General features: G+C 37.5%; 1 protein-coding gene across 4 annotated transcripts in view; it reads right to left on the reverse strand.

Annotated features, from left to right (window-relative positions):
* The window catches only part of SGCG (sarcoglycan gamma), a 331776-nt gene that overhangs the window by 1784 nt on the left and 303882 nt on the right, over nt 1-26110 (reverse strand). For all 4 annotated transcript variants that reach the window (XM_043991638.1, XM_043991637.1, XM_043991639.1 and 1 more), the window contains exon 7: nt 5007-5130. In XM_043991638.1, the coding sequence (XP_043847573.1) occupies nt 5007-5130 (124 nt within the window). The remainder of the gene's footprint in view (nt 1-5006; nt 5131-26110) is intronic.

The raw sequence follows: 26110 nt of genomic DNA on the forward strand, positions 1-26110 counted from the left end.
TGGCATTAGTAGGACTCTGCCTTGTATTTCTTCTAATTAGGGTCATATGTAAGTAGGAAGCACAGTGGAGGCTTTGATTAGTAATTACACACTTCTAGTACACATAGGTGCCTGATAAATGCTTTTTGCTAACAACAATGATGAGAATTAGAAAAATGTAATTTTCTCAAGGTAATCTTTGAATTTCATTGTTTCTAAGTATAATACAAACACTTTTGTTTTAAAATTTTTTCCCACCAGCAAAGTGGAGAAGGATTGGGATTGGGATTCAGGAAAACTAGACTGGAGAATCACTCTACATTTTCCCTACTGTCACAGCCTCTGTTTTTCTATTTGTAAAGTAGGGGAAAATAACATTTGTACCAACTCTGTCGAAGGGTGGTCATGGGGAAAGTGCTTTGTAAATTTAGTATATTGCAAATGTAGACTGTTATTGTTATTACTATTATCATATAGGATGATGGAACTGGAAAGGAATTCAAAAGATCTTATTGGGGGCAGGATGAATGGTCAAGTGCTTAAAAATTTGCAAAGTGTTTTACAAATATCTCATTTTATTCTCACAACAATCCTGGGAGGTAGAAGCTTTTAAACACATTCCACAGATGAAGAAACCAAGGCAGACAGAAGTTAATGAATTTTTTGATTCCTGTGTTTTATATTTTCTTAGCCATCTGTAAACTTGCCAGATTGTAAACTCCATGAGGGTAAGAATGCTGGTGTGGTGGAAATAGTGCTGAAGTTGGGATGTGATTCCAGATTCTTAGTATATTTACTGGCTAGGCATCTAACCTTTCTAACTTTCAGTTCCCTTAACAATAAAGTGGGGATGATAATAGTTACACTATCTATGTCAGGGAGTTGTGAAGAAAGAACTTCTTAGATGTCAAAGTGTACATTATTAAAATATTTGATTTCCACTAGTGCCTAGCACAGAGGGTTCTATATACAGTTGGTGCTTAAGACGTGGCTACAGAATGAATCACTCACTATTTTCCAGAATACTCTGGGGATAATAATGAAGAGTGTTCAGGCAGATCAGTAAGAGGGCCCTCCTGGGTATATTTAGAGTGTGTCTATTCCTTCATCTCCCAGAATAAAAGAGCATGTTATTAAATTGATTGTAATGAAAGCTTAATGGTTCCAGCCCATTCTTTCTCTGATTTGCTATTCCTTCCCATATTTAATACCTTGAGTTGTGTAATGATTTACTTTGCAAAATGCTTTTATATGCATCATTGCACTTGAAGAGAAGTTGGATTGATATTTGATAGAAGAGGATATGGAGACTCTGAAAGGTTAACTGATTTTCCTAGTTTTACCCACAGGCTGGGGGGATGGGTGGTAGCTAGGTGGCACAGCAGAGAGATTGCCAAGCTTGGAGTCAAGAAGACTCATCTTCCTGAGTTCAAATCTGACCACCACAGGCACTTAGTAGCTGGGTAATCCTGGGCAAATCACTGATTGTCTCAGTTTCCTCATCTGTAAAATGAGCTAGAGAAGGAAATGGCAAACTACTCCAGTGTCTTTGCCAAGAAAACTCCAAATGGGGTTACAAAGAGTTGGACACAATTAAATAATGACTGAAGAACAACAAAACCTACAGATTAATGGCAGAGAGAGGGAGCATGTAACAGTGAATAGAGATTAGCCTCAAAGTGAGGAAGGCCTGGGTTCAAGTTTTAACTCTGACATACTGTATGACCCTGAGCAAGTCACTAACCCCTCAGTGCCCAGGCAACATTTAAAAACTCTAAACTGTATAGTTTTTTTTCTATTCAATCTGCATTAGTTGAAGAAGTTCTTCACTGGGCACCCCCTATACTGAAGAAATCACAGGTTTGACAAAAAACACACACACATGCATTGAGAGACATGTCTAGAGACAGGACATGTGTGAGGATTTATACATGCATGACATTTTCCTCCTTTACCTGACTTATTGATAAACATGTTCACCATCACAGACCCAAGGAACAGATTCCTCAGGCACTCCATTAGCCACACTGCTTTAAGTTGACAACGACATATGAATGACTAATTTTGGGGCTCACTCATTCAAAAAATTCCAATAACATGCTTTGTTAAATTTTCCTGATTACATATAGCTCAGAACTATGGCTAAGATATTAAGAAAATTGGCCCAGAAAGTCAGGTCAACTCAAATAAGAAGGAATTTAAAAAGGATAAAAGTAAATAAAGTTCTATACTTGAGTTCAAAAAGCCAGCTTTATAAATACCAGATATTGGGAGTGGGACTTGTTTAAAAACATTTCCTCTGCACAAGATCTGGCTGTTTTAGTGTCCTTCAAAGTCAGACTGAGTTGACAGTTTGGCCCAGCAACTGAAGAGGACACTGTACAATTCCCTTAGGCCTGGGGCTCTTTTCTTTTTGTCTTTGTATATTAGTGCCAGTGCAGTGCCTGGTACATAGGAGGCACTTAATTTATATTTGTTTTGGCTGATTGAAACAAGCTAATATTATGTTAGGGCATACTGAGAGTTCTAGTGGTCAGAATGAAGGAGAAAATAATTTTACATTATTCTACCCTGATGAGACATCATCTAGGATATTGTATGAGGGAAAGACATAGACAGTATGCAGTGTGTCCATAAAATGCTTCTGGGATTGTTGCAGGGATAGAGAATATGCCTTTAGGGAATAATGGAAAGAATTGGGAATGTTTAGCTTAGGGAAAAGGTTGATTTGAAGAGATATGATAGGTGTCCTTAAGTGTTTAAAGGGCTCTCATATGGAAGAGGGATTAGCCTTGTTCAGTTGGGCCCCATGAGGCAAAACTCTTTGCCTGGATGACTCCTAGACAGGCAGGCCTAATGTATATCCAGCTTTAGTCTCTCTTCTGAGTCCCAATTCTGCATCACTAACTGTATAACAAATATTTTCAATTAGCTATCCTGTAGACATCTCACACTCAACATAAACTCTAGAACAGAATTCACCATCTTTCTCCCTAAATTGACCCCTCTTCAACGCCATCCTTCTAGGCACCTGGGTTTATAACCTTGGAGTTATAATCAACTTCTCCCTCCTCTTCCCCTACATATTAGATTATTTTGAAAGTTTTGTTGATTTGATCTTCTTAATATCTATAGTACAGATCCCCTCTTTTCTAATTGTATAGATACTGCTCTAGTTCAGCCCCTCAACTCTTACCTAGACTACTGCCACAGCCTCCAAGTTGGTCTCCCTCCCTCAAGTCTCTCTCCTCTACAATCCCTTTTCCAGAAAGCTGTCAAAGTTGATCTTTCTAAACCACAGGTCTGACCATGTCACTCTTTTGCTCACCAAACTCTGTGCTTTGATTTTTCATGCCCCTCACAACTTGGTTCTAACCTATATCTGAAGTGTTATGTTATTCTCCTTTATGAACCCATCTTATTGCTGTTCTTTGCACAAGATATTACATTTTTCAGCCCTATGACTTCACACAAGCTGTGTACTACCCTAAGAATGCATAATTCACAGAATTCCTAATGTCTGCTGGAGCTCAGCTTAAGTACCATCTCCTACATGAGACTATCGTTTTCTTTTCTCTTACTCCTAACTGTTGGTGCCTCTCCCCTCCCCAAATGCCTGATGTTTATTTTGTACATTGCAAATGTACATATAGTTTCCCCTGCTAGAATGCAAATTTGTCAGGAGTGGGGACTACTTCATTTGACTGAACAACTGACTGTAATTGCAAAAAAGGCCTCTTAAGACTTGATGTAAAGAGGAACTTCTTTATGCTGAGACTTGTCCAAAAGATGAATGGGTCATTTAATAATGGAATGGATTAGAATTATTTAAATAGTGGCTGGATGATCTTTTGTAGATATTGTAACAGGTATTCTTTTTAAGGCTCTGAACCTGACTCCATGGCCTCTGGAGTCCTTTCCAACTCTTGGAATCTATACAATAATTACATTTATATACTTGTCATTGTGAGATCAACAAATCTACTTTTTTTTTAAATGAAGTGAATTATCATTAATAGCAGCTAAAAATCATCATTGCATTTTTTAAGTTGTTAAGCTGTCAATTCCACAAATATTTATTAAGTACCTATTATATGAACTGAATTGTGCTAGGTACCCATGGTATAAAGACAGATAAAGCTCTGCTTCTATTTTTTTGTGGAGCAATCAGGATCAAGTGACTTGCCCAGGGTCACACAGCTAGTAAATGTCAAGTGTCTGAGGCTGGATTTGAACTCAGGTCCTTCTGAATCCAGGGCTGGTACTTTATCCACGGTGCCACTTAGCTGCCCCCTCTGCTTCTATTCTTAAGGAGATTGCAGTCTATTAGAGCAAGAAGACAAATACACAGAAAAATATAATACAAGTTATTATACAATAAGCTCATGGGATGGATATGAATGATTCATGGAAGAAGTTATCACACAGCTGGTAGACCATAGAAAAGCTTTATGTCAGGGGTGTCCCTTTAATTGAATTTTAAAGAAAGGGAAAGATTTCATTAGGTAGAGATGTGGGAGGATATCCTTTCATGGGTATGAGATGGTGTATGCGAAGGCAGAGAGATGGGAAAGAGCGAGAAAAATTGAGGAACAAGAAATAAATCCGTTTTGGTTAGAATTTAGAGTTCATGAGGAGGAGTCTATAATAATAATAGAAAGGTAAGTTATCAAATTGTTGCATTAAGATGATTATGTCGGGGCGGCTAGGTGGCGCAGTGCATAGAGCACCGGCCCTGGATTCAGGAGGACCTGTGTTCAAATCCGGCCTCAGACACTTAACACTTACTAGCTGTGTGACTCTGGGAAAGTCACTTAACCCCAACTGCCTCACCAAAAAAAAAAAAAAAAGATGATTATGTCATGTCTACTCTCAACATCACTTCCTCTAGTTAATTTTTAGTTATTTTCCTTATGAAACAACTCACAAAGTTAATCCGCTAACCCAAGAAGGTTGTTTCTGCTTTGACTGTAACCTAAATGGAAGTGGTCCCCATATATAATAGAAGGCTGCTTTATTTAGCTTACCATGCCATCACTACTGTGTAATTTGATGTCCATTTGAGAGAGAGCTTCAATCTTCCCAGAATTTGCTTTAATATGGACCCCTCTTGGTGCATCCATACTTAGGCTCCTCGTGGGGGATTCTAGCCTGGAAGTAGAAAAGGGGGGTACTGAGCCAAAGACTCATCAAATGAAATAAAACAACATTCCAGCAACATTTATTTTAGTGGGAAATCAATATAACCCTTAGCCTGTAAGGTACAATTTAAAAGGGATCAGGCACCTGGAAAATAGATAAAAGGACATATTCACAGGTAGCGCTGTGAGTCAAGTGTTCTAGTTTTCTTTTTCATTATGGAGACATGAACTAGCAATTAGGTTAAGAGAAGTTTTCTAAAGGCCATACTCAGTTTGAAGACTTACTGTTGAAAGAGCACAATGCCCCTATAAATACCATTTGTTATACCTTGTTTGGTGGGAGGAACCACATACCCCTGAGACTGATCAAAAGGCCCACTTATGTTTCCTATTTAGGGTTTCAAGCTCTTGTTGTTACTAGCACCATTGGCATGGGGGCAATCACAATGCTTGTGCCCCCTCCTGCTTGTTAGCTCTGGAGCCGGAGTCTATTTCTTCCTAGTCCTTTAACCATCACCCTCCACCCCCTTCCAAAGCAGGACAAGAGTCTGGCAGCCTTTATGACTTGGCCCATTCTCTGTGGTCCCTTTCCTCCCTGATGGACAGGGTGGTCAGGTCACTACTAGTATTGCTGCTGTGCTCTCACTCTATGGTAAGAACAGTACTTAACAATCTGAAGGGGGCTCTTCACAGCAAGGCCAGGTACAGATAGGATTAAATGACTATGGCACTGGTTGAGTCAGGAGGGAACCTCCTGATACAATGTATAGGATGCTGAATATGGAAAGGTTCTCATATCCATGTCATTTCCACTGTATAAGACTTTACAGCACAAGTTTTTAACTTGGTGTTGTTTTTTTTCCAACATTCTGATATCTGTATTTCAGTACAATTGGTTTCCTTTGTGAACTTCTGTATTTTATTTTATGCATTTAAAACTTTATTCAGAAAAGGGGTCCATAGACTACCTCAGACTTCCTAATGGCCCAAGGCACAAAAAAGGATAAGAACTCTAACTCAGGATCAATGATCTCTTATTCAATACCTTGGAAAAGCTTTGGAAAACCCTTTGCTTTTGGTTGCTTACATTCAAACAAAACCAGATGTAGATCCAGTAGCAGAGGAAATTAGTCCCCAGGAGGCTCAATACTGAGACTCCTCACAAATCGCATGTGTGTACATGCACACTCACACATACATAGCAGGTTTACTAACAGTTTAATATCACAGACTCCTGAAACATCAACATTTCTCATATATTTAAAGAGTATTAAAATCAAATATGTTTTATTTCTACAAAACAATATTTCAGCATAAAATTCACCTTGGTTGTTCTTGCATATACACAACATAAAACATCCTTTCCAGTAATGATACATAGATCATAAATAAACTCCCTGTAAGACAGAGAGTAAGATTGAAGTATGTAAATGCAGGCTGCCCAAGGGGAACTTTCAGAATTAGTGTCTATCAAGCAGTGAAAACACATGGTACAGTCTTATTTTAATATCGAATAATGCCACATTATTCCATTCCTTTGGCATATGAAAACAGATAAAAAAGGTCATCTGGGAACACTCTTGTAAAAATGTTCTTAGTTAAAATGCAAAGCCATGTTTGGAAAGAAAGACAGATCTTCAAGAAAACCAAGGAACATATCAGATGTTCATTTCAGCATAAGAGTTGCTGCTTCTCAGTTTTAGATAATTCTCTGTTTGGATAGTTTTTAGCTGGCAGGAATTACAGAGCCAGATGCACAGGCCAGATCACTTTGGAAGAATACACAGCCAGATGCAGACATCGTAAATTTATTTGAGTTGGTTTTAGATTTTTAATGAGATAGTGTTTACTTTGAAATTGTGCTCTCAATTTACCCCAAATCCTTGTAGTCCTCTGGGATTGAAATAAAAATGGGCATGTTAGAGATGCAGCAAAGGCAAACATTAAATAAACCCCTTAGATCAATCATACATAGGCCAGCACATGGGAATTCCTGCATTGCATTGCCACAAGATGGTGCAATGTGACCACCTGAAATCTGTTTCAACTCCTAGTCTGCCATCTCAGGGGTTTGAGAAACAGAAACTTTCACAATTTAGCTCCAGCATTGTCACTTTCATAATAAGGGAAGGGAAAGGGGCAGCAGAAGGAAAGGTTAGGGACAAAGGGAGAAAGAAATTGAAAAATTGAAAAAAAAATCATGTAAAGTTGTTGTGTGTGGTGGCTCAATTGGGCTTTTCTTGGCAAAGATACTGGAGTGAGGGACAGCGAGGTGGCGCAGTGGATAGAGCACTGGCCCTGGAGTCAGGAGGATCTGAGTTCAAATATAACCTCAGAAACTTAACACTTACTAGCTATGTGACCCTGGGAAAGTCGCTTATCCCCAGTTGCCTCACTTAAAAAAAAAAAAGATACTGGAGTGGTTTGTCATTTCCTTCTCCAGCTCATTTTACAGATGAGGAAACTGAGGCAAACAGTCTTGCTCAGAGACACATAGACAGGAAATATCTCAGGCCAGATTTGAACTTACAAAGAGGAGTCTTCCTGACACCAGGCCTCACACTCACTCTATCCACTGTGCCACCTACCTGAGTCAGCAAATCATTTATTTAAACACTTTAAAAAGTTGCCACATGCTCCCTGAACCTAAGTTTCCTCACTGAAATATTGTGGAGCCTGGAAAAGAGGGTCTCTGAGGTCCTATCAAGCTTTGGATCTAGATTTTGGTCCTTGTAAAATGATTCAATGACTGCTATTCTGAAAAGAATTGATTATAATGATAATAGTTAACATTGGCAATAATGCTTTTGTTTTGTTTTGTTTTGTTTTTTGTTTTTTTGGTAGGCAATTGGGGTTAAGTGACTTGCCCAGGGTCACACAGCCAGTAAGTGTCTGAGGCCGGATTTGAACTCAGGTACTCCTGAATCCAGGGCCGGTGCTTTATCCACTTCGTCGTCTAGCTGCCGCTAGCAATAATGCTTTAAGATTTGCACAGTGCTTCTTGTATGTTAACTTATTTGACCCTCACAGGATCCCTGTGAGGTAGCTGTTATTATTATCCCCATTTTACAGAGGAGGAAATAGGGCTGACCAGAGCAAATAAGTACCTTGCCCAAGATCCCCCAGCTAATGTCTGAGGCAGGATTCAAACCTGGGTCTATATACTCTACTACCCAGCTGGACCAAAATAAATATTTGTGCTCTTTGATTATTTTCACAGTCAAATCATAGTGATCATAAATTTGAAGTAACTGTAATATCCCTTCTTCCCTCTCAAAGTTCTCAAACTTTTCTCTGAGAAGCCAAGTCACAGCTAAGGCAGCTGTCACATTTGGGCTGGTGGAGATGGTGTTAAAATTCTACAATGAGACCACTCACTTTTTTTTTTTTTTTGGTTAGGCAATTGGGGTTAAGTGACTTACCCAGGGTCACACAGCTAGTAAGTGTTAAGTGTCTGAGGCTGGATTTGAACTCAGTTCCTCCCGACTCCAAGGCCGGTGCTCTATCCACTGCACCACCTAGATGCCCACTCACTTCTTTTTAATAGGATATATATGTACATGCCTGTGTTGTTGTTGTTTGTTTTTCCACATCAAAGAGGACTATGACATCAGGAGGTGATATTGAATTCGATTTAAGTGAGGGAGGGCTGTGAAAAGTCACTTGCCTTGCTTTCTCCTCCAGAGTCATCTGGGTCCAGTGGCAAGATTATATATCAGGACAACTGGAGATGGTCCCAGATGTTTGAGGCAATTGGGGTGAAATGACTTGTCCATGATCATACAGTTAATAGTATCAAGTGTTTGAGGCCAGATTTGAACTCAGGTCTTCCTGACTCCAGGGCCAGTGCTCTGTCCACTGCCCCACCTAGCTGCTTGTTGTTGGCAATGAGAAATTAGGTGACTTGCCTAGGGTCACACCTTCATTCACTTACTGGCTGTGTGGCCCTGAGAAAATAACTTAATCCTATTTGCCTCAGTTTCCTCATATGTAAAATGAGCTGGAGAAGAAAATGACAAGCTACTTCAATAACTGCTAAGAAATGGGTGTCACGAAGTGTTGGATATGGTTAAATGACCAAACAACAACAAATTTCTAGTAGTAATAATCTGGTCCCAAATTGCCATCATAAATTACTCCATTCACAAAAAAAAATAATTTGAAGCTCAGACTTTTTTTTTCAGATCTTTTGTCAACATTATAGACTGAGTACATGTGAGTGTCACCCATGTAGGGCCTTTGTATTCCATTTTTGGATCTTATCCATTTTATAGACTCTATTTAGAGGTTATCCAATTTTGGTTACATCTGAAAATCCAATAGAGTATACCTGTCATTAGATTTTACTATGGTTCTGTGAAGTGATGTTTGCTTCTCAAAAAAAGTATTTCTCTAAGTTTCTGACCTGTTTATCATGTCTTCTAGAAATGCCTATCAGTCATTTTCCTCCTTTTGGGTAAAAATATATTGATCTTCCTTTTGTTGTCTTTGGGTGATAATCCTTGTGTTTTCTTAATATTGTACAGATTTTTGTTAGAATACGTTTCAAATGTGTTATGGTCCATTTTATAATTCCTGAAAATATATACTGAGACTGGATTGCATGGATGTTAATTGTCATATATATATATATATATATATATATATATATATATATATATATATATATATATATATACATATATATATATATATATATATATTCTACCTATTCAATTTTGATTTCGGGAGGCCAATAAGACTCAACATATTCAGATATAGAGCTCTTCAATATCTTTATTTTTGATTTGTCTTGTCTGGAGTAGACCAAAGTATTTACAATTGAGGTTCATAGGAACCTCAAAGGCTATCTAGTCAAACTTTCTCATTTTATAGATGAAGAAACTGAGGCCCAGGAGGGTACCTTGGGAAGTGTGCCTTGGGAAATAACTTTCATAGCATCATAAAGCAGCAAGAATCATTATTCCTGGATTTAAGCACAAATACTTCAGTCTGTCTTTCCTTAGTATCCATTAAGAATTTTACTGAGTCCCAATGACATTTTGATACAACTAGAGAAAAATTTCATGAAATAAAGGAGTTTAATAATGTTTTTTTTTTGGTGGAATCATATAGTTTGATGTCATCCATGTAAATCAAATGGTTAATAAAGTGTTTGGTTGGAAAATCTTTTTAATTGCTTTTGAAGTTAAACAATTCTATTTAGGAGATGTGGTAATGGTTTTAGGGATATCTATATTTTTATTATTCATGTAGGAGGTGAAGTTAAGGGCATAAATAGAAAGATGACTTTTATTAACAAGATATACCTTGACCATGGAGGCAAGAGGAAAGAATGAAAGACTGGTGATATTGAGAAGTTTTGAAATATGGAAAAGGAGGGTTTAGGGAATCTCATCTTGGATGCCCTGAATTTCTTCAGTAAGGTAGGCTAGATTATGCACTATGAATGTGGGGGCTGGACATAAAAAAGTGGGGTTTAAATAATCGGCAAGTTTCAAAATAGTCATTTTGGGTAATAACAGGAAATCAATGGTAGCTGCAAAGAAAGATTCCTAAGCTGTAGTCATAGCCCAGCCAGTGTTATCACTATTTTAGAGTGGAAGGAATCAGCATGACTTTTTCTATTCGGGAACCTTGAAGTAAAAAGAGAACAATTAAATAGTGGGGACTATGAAAGGTTGAGGTTTCATCAGTTGGAGATAACAGGTCAGGGAAACACGAACTGTTAGATCAGTGGCTAGTGAAGCAACCTTCTTACAAAGACCTTTATTTTAACAAAGATTATATTGCAGTGTGATGAGTAAAACTATATGTGGTGGCCCTATTACTGTCTCAAGTGTAGGGAAAATTAGCTGGGGTTTCTAATATATCTACTTAGAAATTAGAAGCTTTAGCACCAGTTTTGGGCATTAAGCATTTATTAAAGCATACCAATTATTAGGAAAAAGAGAACACCTGGGTCAGAAAGTTAAGAAAAGGCCTATCTAGCCTAGAGCTGCAGTCTGGCCTTCTTCTTCCTTTTCCAAGTCCTCTACCACAAGCCTGTCAGAGCCAAACTGAGAGTTGAAGCTTCCTCTGTGTCTGAAGGAGAGGCGGTTCTTACACACTGCTTCAAGGTAATTGGCAAGCATCACTCAAATCCATTGGTTCACTGGACATGAGGGTGGTCCATGAGCAGAATGTGCTGAGGTCAGAGGTTCAGAGAACACACCCCCTGAGGGCCAGGCTCTCAGGTAGGTATGCTTTCAATCAAGTCAACTGCAAGTAAGTCAATCAGCAAAGTCAATCCAATCAATCTTAATATAATCATCTGGAGGGGGGGGTGGCGGCGCTCTGGGAGTTCTAAAACCCATTATTTTCTCACAGCAGTTAAAATAAAAATCATATTGTCCAATGTATATTTCTCTTATGATAATGATGTTAGCCTTAGAATAGGTTCTAAAGTAGTTTTTCAAAAGCTTTAGCAATGAAGAAACAACTTTTTTTTAATCCTTTTTCTCCCAAAGGAGAAAAAAAGAAGCATTAGAAAAGAGGGAAATAGATAGTATTGTTATTCTATGCATATACCAGTGATCACAGCATAGTCTTCTCTTTCAGTAGACTAGGATGTCAGATTGATTTAGGAGAATTATAAACTTTCTATAAAACCTAATGACTGCAGCTGTGTAACATTGCCTTGATCATGTTGAAGTAGAAAGGAAAGGAGTCTTGGGGGCAAATGATGGAGTTATCATTGATTAATAATACAAGAGGGGAAAACCTCATATAGTTTGACATACATCATAGATTTTGGGAAAGCAGATTCCAGACATTTCATCGAAAGTGTAGCTAGAATCCAATGTCTTATTGTGAGGAGGATACAAGCCTAAGGGGAATAGGAAGATCTTAGGAATGAAATTGTGATAAGACAAAGAGAAATCATTCAAATGAGGAAGAAAAGGGTTGCTGCCTAAAGAGACTGATGTGAGTGCTCAGGGAACTCATCAACTAACTCAGATGGAAAAAGACATGTATAGAAGATGGAAGCAGGGTGAATTCAAAAAAGGGATGCTGTCCTGTAAGAATCGCATCTGAAGCCTTAGAACTTGAAATGGGCTGAGGCTGATAACGAATGTTAAAGACCACAAAGATTCCTCCCACCACACCTAAATGCATATTGAAGGCAAGAGAAGGGTCCAAGAAGGGATAGGATCATTGTCTTGTATATATGAGGTGTGATAAATGAGAATTATAAAATGGCTGCATGACTTAAATTTATTTTGATCTGTTTTTTATTTTTCCAAGAAAAATAATCTTTGGACCGAGAATGATAGAAGAAAAATGATTAGCAGAGAGTAGAAACCCATAATAGGTGAGGAGACAGAGCACCTAACCTTCCCCAGTAAGTCAAAGTCACCAGGTAGGAACAACTATATATTAGGGTACTGAAAGGTTGGCAGATAGGATTGCTGGTTCACTGTAAGTGATCTTTATCTTTAAATTTAATTTTTTAAATTCTGAATTTAACACCCCACAGAGAACATTCTATACAACCCCCCACACAAAATTATAAATCTGTTCTATACAGCTTGTTTTTTTATTTGTAGTACATAACTTTGAACTATTATTTCCCTTTTTTAAGGAGAAAGACAGGACAAAAAAAGGAGAAAAATGAAAGGAAAGGGGCAAGAAGAGAAGAGGAATGAAGAGAGGAAAGAGAAGGGAGAAGAAGGAAGGGAGAAGGAAAAAGGAGAAAGAAAGACATATGGAGGAGAGAATCATTTTCAGAGCTGTCCTGGTTTTTTGTTTCATTCTGAAATTCTTTCTTTTCTGCACATTAAAAATGTTTCAAACTCTCTTTTTTTCTTTTCTTTTTTTTTTGGGGGGGAATCCTATCATTAGCCCTCTCCTCTCTCCCAAATCTCCTTTCTACCCAATAAGGAAATGTATAATCTTTGATTCAAATAAGCATAATCAATCAAAACAAGTCGAAATATTTTCTACCTTGAGTTCACCACCTCTCTCTCCTTGGTAGGTAACCTTAGTTAATCAGTACTCTGTAGTTCTGCTTGGTCATTACATTGATCATTGTTCTGGTCTTTCACTTGTTTTCTTCACAATGTTGTTACTGTATAGATTATCCTCCTGGTTCTGTTCACTTTTCTCCATACAAGTTCATTTCTAGTTTCTCTGAAATGGTCCCTTTCATCATATCTTACAGCACAATAAACTTTCATATACTAAAATATGTTCACAGTTATTCTCCAATTGATTCTTACTAATTTGGAGTAAATGTTTGCTGTGGTGAAAATTATGGACTCGGGGAAAAAATGATCACTCAATCTTAGTGTCTCTGGTAGAGAGAAAGATGAAAGGCAGAAATACATTAACCTGCACCCTGTATTTTGAGAAAGTATTTTCTTAAGGTTTAGAGGAGGGATCCCATGAGCTAAAATTCTATTGGAGAATCAGTCCAAGAGGTATAAGAAGTTCTCAAAAGTGAAATTCTGACAATATAAAGGGACAGAATTCCAATGAGGAAGAAAAAGGAGTTGTTTAAAGATATTGTGGTTGCACATGGGACTCAATTAACTTTTATTTTAAAGATGTACAAAAATTAGAGGCAAGGGTAGATAAGAGAGGAAAACAAAAGAATGGCATGGTCTTTTTTTTTTTTTTTTTGCAGGGCAATGGGGGTTAAGTGACTTGACCAGAGTCACACAGCTAGTAAGTGTCAAGTGTCTGAGGCTGGATTTGAACTTAGGTACTCCTGAATCCAGGGCCAGTGCTCTATCCACTGTGCCACCTAGCTGCCCCAGGCATGGTCTTTTAAGAGTGTGATTAGTATTAAGATCAGAATGTGTTGAGTTTGGTGAGGAAAGATAATAACAAGAGATAGGGTTTGTTGTTAAACAGGAGGATAAAAGAACATACTCAGGGTGGATAGAAAGATAACTCATGGTATCATCTCGATTGTTATCAACTCAATTATTAACTTCTTTCTACAGTATGGCCCAAAAGTTATGAAGGGGTTTCAATATTGAATAACTCCTTTATTTTTTTGTGTTTAATTTACAATACCATAGCATCATATGCAAAATATGTAGGAAATGAATTTACATTGTGTGAAAAATCAAATCTTGGAAATGGTGAAAAATAAAGAAAAATAACTGCCCTTGATGAATTCAAGCCATTATGTCGATATGAATTACATTTTTAGTAAATGAAATTATATTTTCGGAACTGGCAGATGTAGTTGTGAAGTCACTGTAAAATGACTGTTAAGTCAGTGATTTTTGAAAGATTATGGATAATGAGAAACATACAACAGGCACATGTCTTAATTTTTTTTTTTTTTGGCAGGGCAATGAGGGTTAAGTGACTTGCCCAGGGTCACACAGCTAGTAACTGTCAAGTGTCTGAGGCCGGATTTGAACTCAGGTCCTCCTCAATCCAAGGCCAGTGCTTTATCCACTATGCCACCTAGCTTCCCCCCTTGATTTTTTTTTTAAGGACAGTGCATTTGATTGTGATTCCTAGCAAAATTCTAGAACATACTAGTAAGATAGGATTCCTGAACACCTAGAAAAGAATGTGGTAATCCCAGAACAACCAGCATAGCTTCATCAAGAATGGATCATTCTGGGGGGCAGCTAGGTGGTACAGTGGATAAAGCATCGGCCCTGGATTCAGGAGTACCTGAGTTCAAATCCAGCCTCAGACACTTGACACTTATTAGCTGTGTGACCCTGGGCAAGTCACTTAACCCCCATTACCCTGCAAAAAAAATAAGAATGGATCATTCTGGTCTAATTTTATTTCATATTTTGCCAATCATATCAGACTTACATATCAGAGAAATTCTAGGATATAGGTTACCTAGATTTTGGAAAAGCATTTCATAAAAGTCTTTCTGGTGATGCCTTTAGAGAAACAGGAGAGAGTTGGGCTAGTTGAGTAGGTACATTTGGACTTGGTTGAATGGCTGGATTAAAAAAGTAGTCATTAATGGTCTGCTGTTGGTTCAGAAGGAGGTCTCCAGAGCAATGCTACATTGATTTGTGCTTGGTCTTATGCTATTGAACATTTTTTTATTAATAATTCTGATAAAGGCATGTATGGCATGCTTATTAAACCTGCAAATGTCTGGAAGCTAGAAAGGATACCAACTACACTAGATAACAAAGAAGTAAAAAAAAAAAGATTTTGAGCATTGGGTGAATTGAAAATAAATTACTAAATTTAATAGTAAAAATGTATAGTCTTATAATAACTTGGGTTGGAATAGGTGGCCACTGAGGTCCATTTCACACTTGAAGTTCTCACTTATATTATGGTTCTATACTCTGTTACAACATTTTTATGTTCTGTTAATATTCTCAAACCACTTTTTATCATTGCAATCTTTTAAGTTAGGTAGTAAGAACACAAGTATTATTATCCCCCTTTTAAAGATGAGGCTAATGGGATTTGGCAAAGTTCTCAAACTTTCCGTAGTCACATGGGTAGGAAGTATCAGATTTGGGTTTCAAACTTGGTCTCCTAATCCAAATTCTTTCTAATAAACCTTTATACCTTTTTTGTAGTACCTGCCAGAGCCTGAGCATTCCTAACATAGTCTTAGAGAATACGTGGTCACCCCACGTCAGGGTAAGGCAATAGAGAGGGACGTTTTAGGTTGCTAAAAATTGGAATATAGTAGTTTTTGCTATTTGTGAAGCTATATTCATGCTTACTTTAAAATAAATATACTCAGCTCCTTCCTTTAGTATTATCTTGTGAACATTTCACCCTCTATCTAGTGGAAAAGATGAGATGTTGTTTTCTTTAAGGCTCAGTATTTCTCAGGGATGCTCAATTTTCTGCTTCATCCATGAAACCAATGCTAAAAGACAATAAAGATCCCCAGCAGGTGGTAGCCCACATTTCCAGGCTCTTATCCCTTCACTTCATCCCACAGAGCTATATTTGGCTCTTACTGATCCATGTTAAGAGTGAAGCTGGGTTTGCAAATAACTTTTGCATGCAGTCAACCAATCAACAAACATTTTGTGAGCACCTGTGATGCTCAAAGTTTGATGTTCTGTCTAATAATCCAGGCATTAACGGAAGAATTCCAGGGGATGGGGGAGGGTTAGCCATGGAATGGGAAGAAAATGACAGCTTAGAAAGAATCAGCCTGGATGTGGGCAGGCATTGAAGGATGAGGAGGAAAAGAGAATCCTTAGTCTTTGGGACTCTGAATTTTGTTTTGTTTTGAGTTGGTTCAACTTTATTAGAAGCAAAGTCTTTTGAGGCCATTTTACCAGGAGTTCCCTAAGGAAGGGAAGAGTTCACAAGTGCCATGCATGTGCACGCAGACACACACCCACTCCCCAAATCAAAGCAAACTCCCCCTAAACCTGTCTCTCTTTCTCCTCCCCCCACATATTCAGACTTGCACACATACACACATACACCCAATAATGCAGTCATTCACAGTTTCACATAGAATCCTATCCACACACAGACATCTCTGTGACAACAATCACTTATGAAATCATAAGCATATAGATATTCATGAGTAGAATAGGCCAGATGGAAGATAGGAACAGAAATCAAGTACATAGCTAGACATATGCAGTCATACATGTGCAAACTCACTATCAAGACCCTCACACATCCCTCCCTCATTCCTTGAACTAGATTTTCCCAATCCCAGAAGACCACATTTTTCTCTTAGATGTTCCTGTTTGGCACAGGTTGGGGCACAGGGGAAAAAATGATCCTGCTGAATCATCACATATTCCTGAGTATGATTTTCCTGCCCCTGGTTCTAGCTCCAGAGGGAACTGAGTGGAGGGAGGGAATGGTGATGGAAAGCTGTTGCCTGTGGAGATCTAAGTCCTGGGGACCCTAAAAGACTTCATGTTATCAAATAATTAAATAAAAACATATTACTTAAAAATACAATAGGAAAACTTGAAACAATTATTACCCGATCGGGTTCACAGAAATAGGGAAGACAGAGTAAGGCCAGTTTGGGAGTGACTGTGATGAGTTCAGTTTTAGACAGACATCAGGCATTAGAAACTGTAGGACTGTAACTAGGGTGAGCTATCTAGGCTGGAGGTAGAGATTTGGAAGTTATCTTCATAGAAGCAGTCAACTAAAACTATGGCAGTGGATGCAATATCTGCAAATAGTAGGTGCTTACTAGATGCTTGTTGAATTGAATTTAAGAACCAGAACATAGTCAGAAGTGGAACAGATTAGATGGGAGACAGTATCAAAGAGAGACCAGGAATGGGGAAGAACAGGCAACAGGAAAAATACTTAGCATCAAGTAATAGCAGGAACAGGAAAGTAGTCAGCATCTGGGAAGTCTGGCAGTGGGCACAGATCCTAACTAGTAAACAGAATAGTGCCACTGAAGGCTGTAAGTAGGCATTAGATACCATTAGGTGGGTAGTGGGGAGAAGGAAGTACCTGCTAGGATCTGAAACAACCCTAGCAGCACTGTTCATTTCCTATCAGCCCCATTAGATTATAAACTCTATGAGGGTAGGCATTATTTCTTATTTACCTCTTTCTTTCCCATAGAATCTAACATAGTGCCTTGTAGAGATTGGAAATGAGGTGGTTTTTGAACGAAGGAAACAAAACAAATGGCTAATGAAGTTGGACAAGAAAAAACAATTAAGTTTTGTGTTAGCCAAGGGCAGAGTTTCAGAGAGGTTTTCTAATGTTGTAGAAAGGGTTAAAGATTAAGAAATTACTTTAGATTATAAAGTCATTAGTGACTTTGGAGAGAGCAGTCTAATTGGTTGCTGGAGTCTGAATCTCAGAATATAGTAGAGAAGAAAATGTACTCAAAGGATATTTAGCCTTGCCCAGCCCATACTTGACAGGGAGTAAAATAGTTTTTGCCTGAAGACCTCTAGTGGGGGAGGGGTAGATAAAAATTCCCCCTCTTTGCAATAAACCTTAATTGACTTTTTTTCAATTGCTATTCCTTTCTCCTAGTTTTGCCTTCTATGGTAAAGCAGAATAAGTTTAATCTACCTCATGTGGAAGCCCCTCAAATATTTGAAGAAAACTATCACGGGTCCTCTAAGTCCTCCCTACTCCAAGGTAAATATATCTGGTTTCTTTCATTGATCTCCATCTGGCATGATCTAAACACTCTAATCCCCAAGGCTGGCTCTGGAGTGAACAGCTGTGTGAACTGTAGATAGTTCATCACTGATGCAAAGCCCTCTTGTGAAAGTGATTCTGTCTCAGGCTAGCCCAGTAGTTCTGAAGCAGAAACTGACACCCTGCACCTGTTCTCCGCCCCCCCCCCTCTAAAGGGTATCCCACATGTCTTAGTGGAGTTAAGCATCAAAGCTTAAAACTCCACTAAGACATGTGGGGTATTTTATTTATATTTTTATGTATATACACACATCACATTATATGTACATATATTCACATATACATATAAAATATATACACATAAACATATATTTTAATATGTGTATATTAACCTCTTTTCACTTGAACTATTCTAGCCTTCACTAAAAGAAATTTGAACTAAATATAGGATATTTAAGGTCAAACTTGATCCGAATCAGATAAAAGAACAGCTTCAGTTCTTCTACATTTCCTACTGACACACTAAGGATGTCTAAAGCTTTTCTAGGTCTTCTTTATGTTGTCATATTTTTAGTTTTAATAGCCAAATGTTTAACCCACCTTATTTCTTTATATGAGGAAGGTTAAATATTTCATTCTCAACTAGTGGAAATCAAAGATTCTTTGAACAATGTCACAAAAATGTATTTAACCACATATCTAATAAAGTGATCATCTTTTATATCACATATCTAGATCACATGCTAGTATTTTTTCCTATAATAGCTTTTATGACTACTGTTACTTTTAAAATGAAAAGTATGTACAAAAGACTCAGAAATTGGCTGACTTACTGCTGTCGTCGAATTAAAATCAAGAATAAAGGTTATTAAATTATTTTCCAAAACTTGTTCATGTTCATTTTAAAATTAAGTTAATAAAGTATAATTAGCCAATTACTTAAATAGATATACTCTTTTTGTTAACTTCTTTATGTTAACTTAAGGATCATTAAAATAAATATAATTGTCAGACAAATAAATATAGTTTAAGATTAATTTTAAATTTAAGAGAATACCAGTTTTAAGAAGTCTTATAGAAGATGAAGAAATACAGATTGGTATTGTAATCCGTGACCCGCAATTGAAATTCTTGTTTTATACAGATTAGATTCAGTCTTTGGGACTATTCACAAATCACCCTCTCCTTGATTGATATGCCCTAATCAGAGCCTTTCCCTGAGAAAGTCAGAATTTGGATTATTTTTCTCCTACCTAGATCCTCTCCTGAGAACATCATAAAATAGCTTGTGCCGAGAAAAGGCCTCCAGTTCCTATGTACTCAGTCTATCAACATATATTAAATATAGGACAAGATTTATTTCACCAATGGAAAGCATCAAGTACTTGTTCTTGTGTTGATAATTAGTCAAGACAATTCTTCTTCCTTTCTGAATGAACTCAAGTTCTCCCAAAGATCCATGCAATCATTTAGACTTGTAAGATTGAGACCCTATCAAAAAAGGAAACAATTGGGGAGTCTTTGGAGAGTTGATTCCCTTCCAACTTGTAGTACCAATGGAAGTCAAGGTCTGGGTTTGCTCCTTCACAGAGTGTCTCTATTTGGCTAGTACCACAGGATTCTTCCTCTTGCCTTAGTTTAAGAACTCAGAGTTACCTGGGAACTCTTGTTCTTTTCTCCAGGTACTCAACATTGTTCAAGAACTTTTCCTCATATATCTGGGAGACAGTCCAGAAGCTTCTCTCTAGGAATTCTTTAGTGATTTTGTCATTGCCTTTCTATGGCTGCCACCTCCAGACCCCAGAGATTCCCTGGGCCTCTCTCCCATCTGAATCTCCAGGTTTTTGTCTCTGGCCATTGTCTCTATGGTTGTGTCTGTTCCCTTTTAAGATTTAATTCCAAGGGCTACCAACTCAGTTCTTCATGTGGGACAATATTACTCATTGCAAGGTTACTCAGTCACAAATCCAACTTGGAGAACCACTGAAGTCTCAAATGTACTGTTTTTTGTTGTGTTGTGTTGTGTTTTTTGGGTTTTTTTTGCGGGGCAATGAGGGTTAAATGATTTGCCCAGGGTCACACAGCTGGAAAGTGTCAAGTGTCTGAGGCCGGATTTGAACTGAGGTACTCCTGAATCCAGGGTCAGTGTTTAATCTACTGCGCCACCTAGCTGTCCCCTCAAATGTACTGTTAATGTTTATTCCCTGAATTTGGAATACATCTTCAACAAAGGCCTCATCATTTCATCTTGTTAATCTTTATGGCACTCTCCTGGACAGTGTCTATAAGACAGAAGAGCCTAATTTTTAGGTTGATGTTGGATAGGAAATTTTTATTTCTTTGTAAAGCAAATAAGGTAAATGCTGTATGACCATTCCAGTTTTGGGAAAAGGCTAGATATTAATAATATGTCACTTTCTACCTTTCAAAGAATTACTAAGCAATCGAATACATTTAGACCCCAAACTATGCTAAATAAAATTTAGCATTTCTCTTTTTCTTTCTTCTTCTTCTTCTTCTTTTTTTTTTTTTTGCAGGGCAATTGGGGTTAAGTGACTTGCCCAGGGTCACACAGCTTGTAAGTGTCAAGTGTCTGAGGCTGGATTTGAACTCAGGTCCTCCTGAATCCAGGGCCGGTGCTTTATCCACTGCGCCATCTAGCTGCCCCCAAAATTTAGCATTTCTAATTACTTTTTGGAAATTCCTCAGTTAGATAAAACACTAGTTCAAGCTTTTATTAATCCTCCTGAGGGAGAAGTGACATGCTATGAAAAATGTATATTTTCATAATCTATTATACAAAATATATACTTATTAGTTGCCAGCACAGTTATTCTTGATATTTTATCTTTTCCTGGTTTTCAACTGAAAAAAAATCCCTTTAATTTTCTAATCTGTGAATAAAGGTGTGATGGGGATGAAGGAGTGATTTGTTTTAAAGCTCAAGAGGTTTTCCTGTTTGGCAACATTGGCCCATTGTGTGGGCTTTGATGATACTGACACAAAATCATTTTTGCCAAGTTGTATTTTTGCAGCAATTGACAAAAATAAAGTTAATAGAGATGGCAGGTCCCAGTGAATTCCTGTTACTAGGACACTAGATGATGTATTTACAATAAGTATAGATTCATGATTAGAATTATATGTTCAGTGTTTTGCAAGCCTTAAAATGCTGAATAAATGGTAGCCATTATTATTGCTATTTTTTGCATCATTATCTTATTCTTGTCTTTCTCAATAAGGTCCAGATAGAAATAATCCTGGGACAAATTTCTTTCCTGCTGTTAATCTTCTATATTTAATGTTTTGTGTATTTCTGCACAGGTTGATGAAATAATTGATTTTTGTAGTTGAATAAAAGCATTATGATATAAACTCATGCCCTGTAGGCTAGCTCTCAGTATTTTGAAATCAACATGTAGCTTGGTGATTATGAATATTTGAGATGATTAAGAACACTATTCTCACATGTTTATAAATAGATATTATATCCAGGCAATTGTAGGTAACAGTCTGATCTGGGATAATGGTGCAGTTCTACTACAGTTTATTGATTGAATTCTCCAGGATATTTTGAGAGATCTGCATTTGTATTGTGGAAATGAGATTACCATTCTTTTTATTATTTATTTATTTATTTTTTGAGATTATCATTCTATGGAAGATAGCAAACTTCTGATGTGTAATTCTAGTCAACAGGTCAAGTATACTGTAGGTGCTAAATTTTGGCAATCTATCCTTACTGGCTCCACCATTTCTTTGCATAATCTAGATTGATCACTGAGTTTGGGCTGCTTAAAGATAACTTTTCTCTAGTTTTTTTGGGCAATGATTTCATCCTGAATTACAATTTTTAAAAGGTCAATTTACACAAACAAATTGGCATCACTCAGTCATTTATAGTATGCTTCTTTGTCTATTACATTGTTGGCTAAATTCATGCACCTTTCACTTATGCAGAGCATTTTGATTCCAGTCTTGAAAAATTATTTCACAGGCTCATCTGGTGATTTTTACTTACATTTGACAAGTCTAATTTGTCTTTACTATGGCTTTGTGAAGTATTTTCTGATCTGTTCCTATAGATTTGTGACCTATTTGTCATGCGCTCTAAGGATTTTATTTACCATCTTCCTAATTTTTAGCTGCCTTAGGGAGATGGATTTTATCTTTTGTTAGTATTGTATAGGATTTTGTTAGGGTACTTTCTAAATCGGTTACAGTCCATTTGATAATTCCTGGAAGCATACATTAAGGTCAGTATTGGATAGGTGTTAATTGCCTTAAACACATTTTTATATTTCAGGATGGCAATAAGTCTCTTAACATATTCAACTATAGCTTTCTCCTTTATATCTTTATTTCAGTATGTCTTGCTTAGAGGAAATCAAGGTATTTGTAGGTATTGTCTTCATCCATTGGTTCCATATGACTTTCAGATTCAAAATCAAAGCCTTCATTCCCTTTTTGCCACATACATAAGTCCAAATGACATTCTGATATCATTGGAGAAAGATTCCATGAGAGTAAAGAGAGAGGTACCCAGGCTACAGGGACATCATGAGGTCCTACCCAAGGAAGTGCAGGGGGTAGGAAATGGAGAATAGCTGGCATGGGAGCTCTTTTTAAAGGGAGATGTTGGGAGGAGGTTTTTTTGGGGGCTGGTTCTTCATACTTATGAGTGAATACTAATGCTCTTATAATTTCACAGGAGTATGATGAGTTTCAGTCCTGATGATGAGGTTCCTAGGGGCATGATAGAGTTCATTCTAAAGAAGTGCATCCAGGTGGGAAATGAAACTAGATAATATTCCCTGTCAAGAATTAGTTGTTATTTGAGGTTTTTATGACCCCATCTTTTGGCTAGAATTTTAAAAAACCCAGCGCATGCATTGGCCTGGGGCTCAGGTGCAGAGCCTTCACAAACAACACAGTGCTCCACCCACTGGTTGTAGCCATCAGCATGGCACTGGCACCTCATGTCATCACCACTCCACGAAGCCTACATGGGCCTGGCAAATTTATAATGACTGGAAGCCCAGTGAAGGCAGTCATGTGACTCAGCCAGAGCTGCCAGCCAATTGGCTTGGGGCTGTGTGTGGCCAGTCTGGGGTCTGCTGGGAAGAAGAAGGGAGGAGTTTTGCCATTCTAGCTTGAAGCTAAAAGGCGACAGGATGCAGCTGTGTGTTCTCAGCTGATTCCTGGGCAGTGGTGTTATTCAGGTTGTGCGATTTCCCTTCCCCCATTTTATTTCCTTTCCCTTAATTCTACTGATCTTGCTTGTGTTTTTAAGTTCATTCTTTTAATAAATCCTGTTCTGTTTTTGAGGGAAGCTGTTGGTCTTCCCTGCCCCAATATTGCTGCGAGCTGCCTAGCTAACACTCCCGAATTAAAAATTGGTCCCTAAATTCCCAACTAGATGGTATGTTCCTTGAGGATAGGCCTTGTGTCATTTACTTATTTTGTATCTATCATCTACAACATCTAGTATGAAGCTATGCATTGAATAGACCCTTTGATTCATAAAGTATTTATTCAATAAGTATTTATTACTATGTTTAGAACATTGAGAAAGGTGCTAAGACCTAAATAAATTAGACAAAATCTCTACCTTCAAGTAGTTTACAATTTACTAAGATTTATGCAACCTAAAAAATCTACAGGGCCACCTTAGACTTGAAAACAAGTCATAAAGTTCTTTAAGGAATGAACAAAATTGCCATCACAAAACTAGTAATGTTGATATTAGAAGAGAAATTAAGAGGTCATCTGGTTATAACCAGGAGAAATGTATAGAATTATCAGGGAGACATATTTAGGCTTGATTTGTGGAAAATTTATGAAAAATATTTGTCTGTCTACAATGGGGATCTAGAGGAGTATGATCTGTTCCCAAATTTTAGACATATGCCTTTTCAATGAAGTCAGATTGCCTCAGCTTTGTTGACAGCCATATCATGCTATTGACTCCTATTAACTTTGAAATCTATTGAACCTCCAGATCTTTTTCATATACACTATGATCTATTTATGCTTCTCATTCCATACTCATGCACTTTGTTTTTTAAACTTATGTGTAGAAATTCACATTTATACCCATTCAATTTCATCGTCTTTGATTTAGTACATCGTTCTAGCCTGTTGGGATCTGTCATCCAATATGTTGGCTATCTCTCCAAGCTTCGTGCCATCTATGTACTTGATAAATATGCCACTTATACTTTTACACACATTACTAATGAAGTAAAGTATGCATTTTCAGGCACATTACTAATAAAAATATTAAAACCATCCAAGGAGAGAACCCTGAATTACTCTACCTGAGAATGCCTTCCAAGTTGATATCAATTCTTTAGTGATTTCTCTTTGTGTTTGGCCTTTTAACCGATTCAGAATTCACTTAACTATACCATCTTATAACCTCTAGATCTTGGTACCAAGCACAATATGAGACTGTTGAATTCTTTGCTGAATTCCTGGTAAATTATGCTTATGGCATTTTCCTTATCTAGAAAGTCTATCAAAAAAGTCTAGTCTAAAAACTCTATCAAAAAAGAAAATGAGCTTAGTTTGGAGTAACCTGGTTCTAACTAAACCATACTGGTGTTCTGTGATTATGGCTTTGCTTTCAAGTTGATCATAAGCTTTAATATTGTGTTCTAGAATTCTGCCAGGATTAGGAGTCATGCCCTATTGTTTGTACTTTCCTCATCTCATCTTTTTTTGAAAATCACGATATTTTCCCTTTCTCAGGCCTGTGGTACATCTCCTATTCTCATAATTTTTTTAAAGACCACTGACACAGAACCCACAATTGTCCTTTGTTTCAAGTTTCTGGGATTTAGTTCATCTAGGCTAGCGGTATAAAGATCTATGTGGCATCACAGATATATACTCCTAATATCTTTTTTTTATCTTGTATTTCAACTTTTAAACATTTTTTCTGTCATTTTTAGTCCAATGATCATTCTAATTAAGAAAAAAAGACAAAATATTTAAAAATAATTGGTTTAACAACAATAACTTATAAGCTGTAGTACTTTCTGGCAATTTTCATAGACACGGTATTCATTTTAATGGGTGCTTAAAGGTATTCAGGGAGGACTAGCACCTGTGATATGAGGGCTTGCTGAGTCCTTTCCAGGGTTGCTCATCCACCTTTGGTGTCTACTTGCCACCCAACTCTCACCTTTGGCTCCAAGAAGTTGTAGCCTGCACAGACACACACTCGTAAAACTCTCTTGGCAAATGAAGTAAATCAGGTTGAGGGTAACCTGGCAGGCCTCAGACTTGTCAGTGAATTAGGGGGATGTCTACCCCCAAACATTTGAAGAGTGAATGAGAACAATTTGTTCCAATTGCCATGAAGGCAGCTGATATAGGCACTATGGAGTACTCAGAGCTTGGTCATATATAGAAGGCACCAATTCATTCACTACATCCTTGGTCATCACCAATCATTCTGACTTTTGTCTTGCCACTGGACTTCAATGACTGGAAGAAAGAGTGAGGGTGATGACTTTGTGCAATTCTGTCTCACTTCAATCCAATTCATGCGTAAGTCAAGAATCAACTGTTATGTCATTGATCCTCTTTGAAAATGAAGGATGAACAACATCCCTTCTAATTATGAAGACTGTAACCCATCTACTATGCCAGCTCATTTTCTACTATTCTCTTCCATGTCCTCTGAAAAGTTCACCAAGAGGGTCCCACTGATATTCTGGAAGCAGACTACATACTTTCCTGACATTGCAATGTGACAAGGAACCGTGTTGGTATTCATATCTGGCATTCATTTTGACTTCTGGGTTATGTGGCCAAACATTTTTGCCAGTCCCAATTAACTCTAAATCCTGGAAAAGTAGCCTATGAGTTGATAGGTACTTATA

Source organism: Dromiciops gliroides, chromosome 3 (genome assembly GCF_019393635.1).
Source record: "Dromiciops gliroides isolate mDroGli1 chromosome 3, mDroGli1.pri, whole genome shotgun sequence".
In the NCBI taxonomy this organism is placed as follows: domain Eukaryota; kingdom Metazoa; phylum Chordata; class Mammalia; order Microbiotheria; family Microbiotheriidae; genus Dromiciops; species Dromiciops gliroides.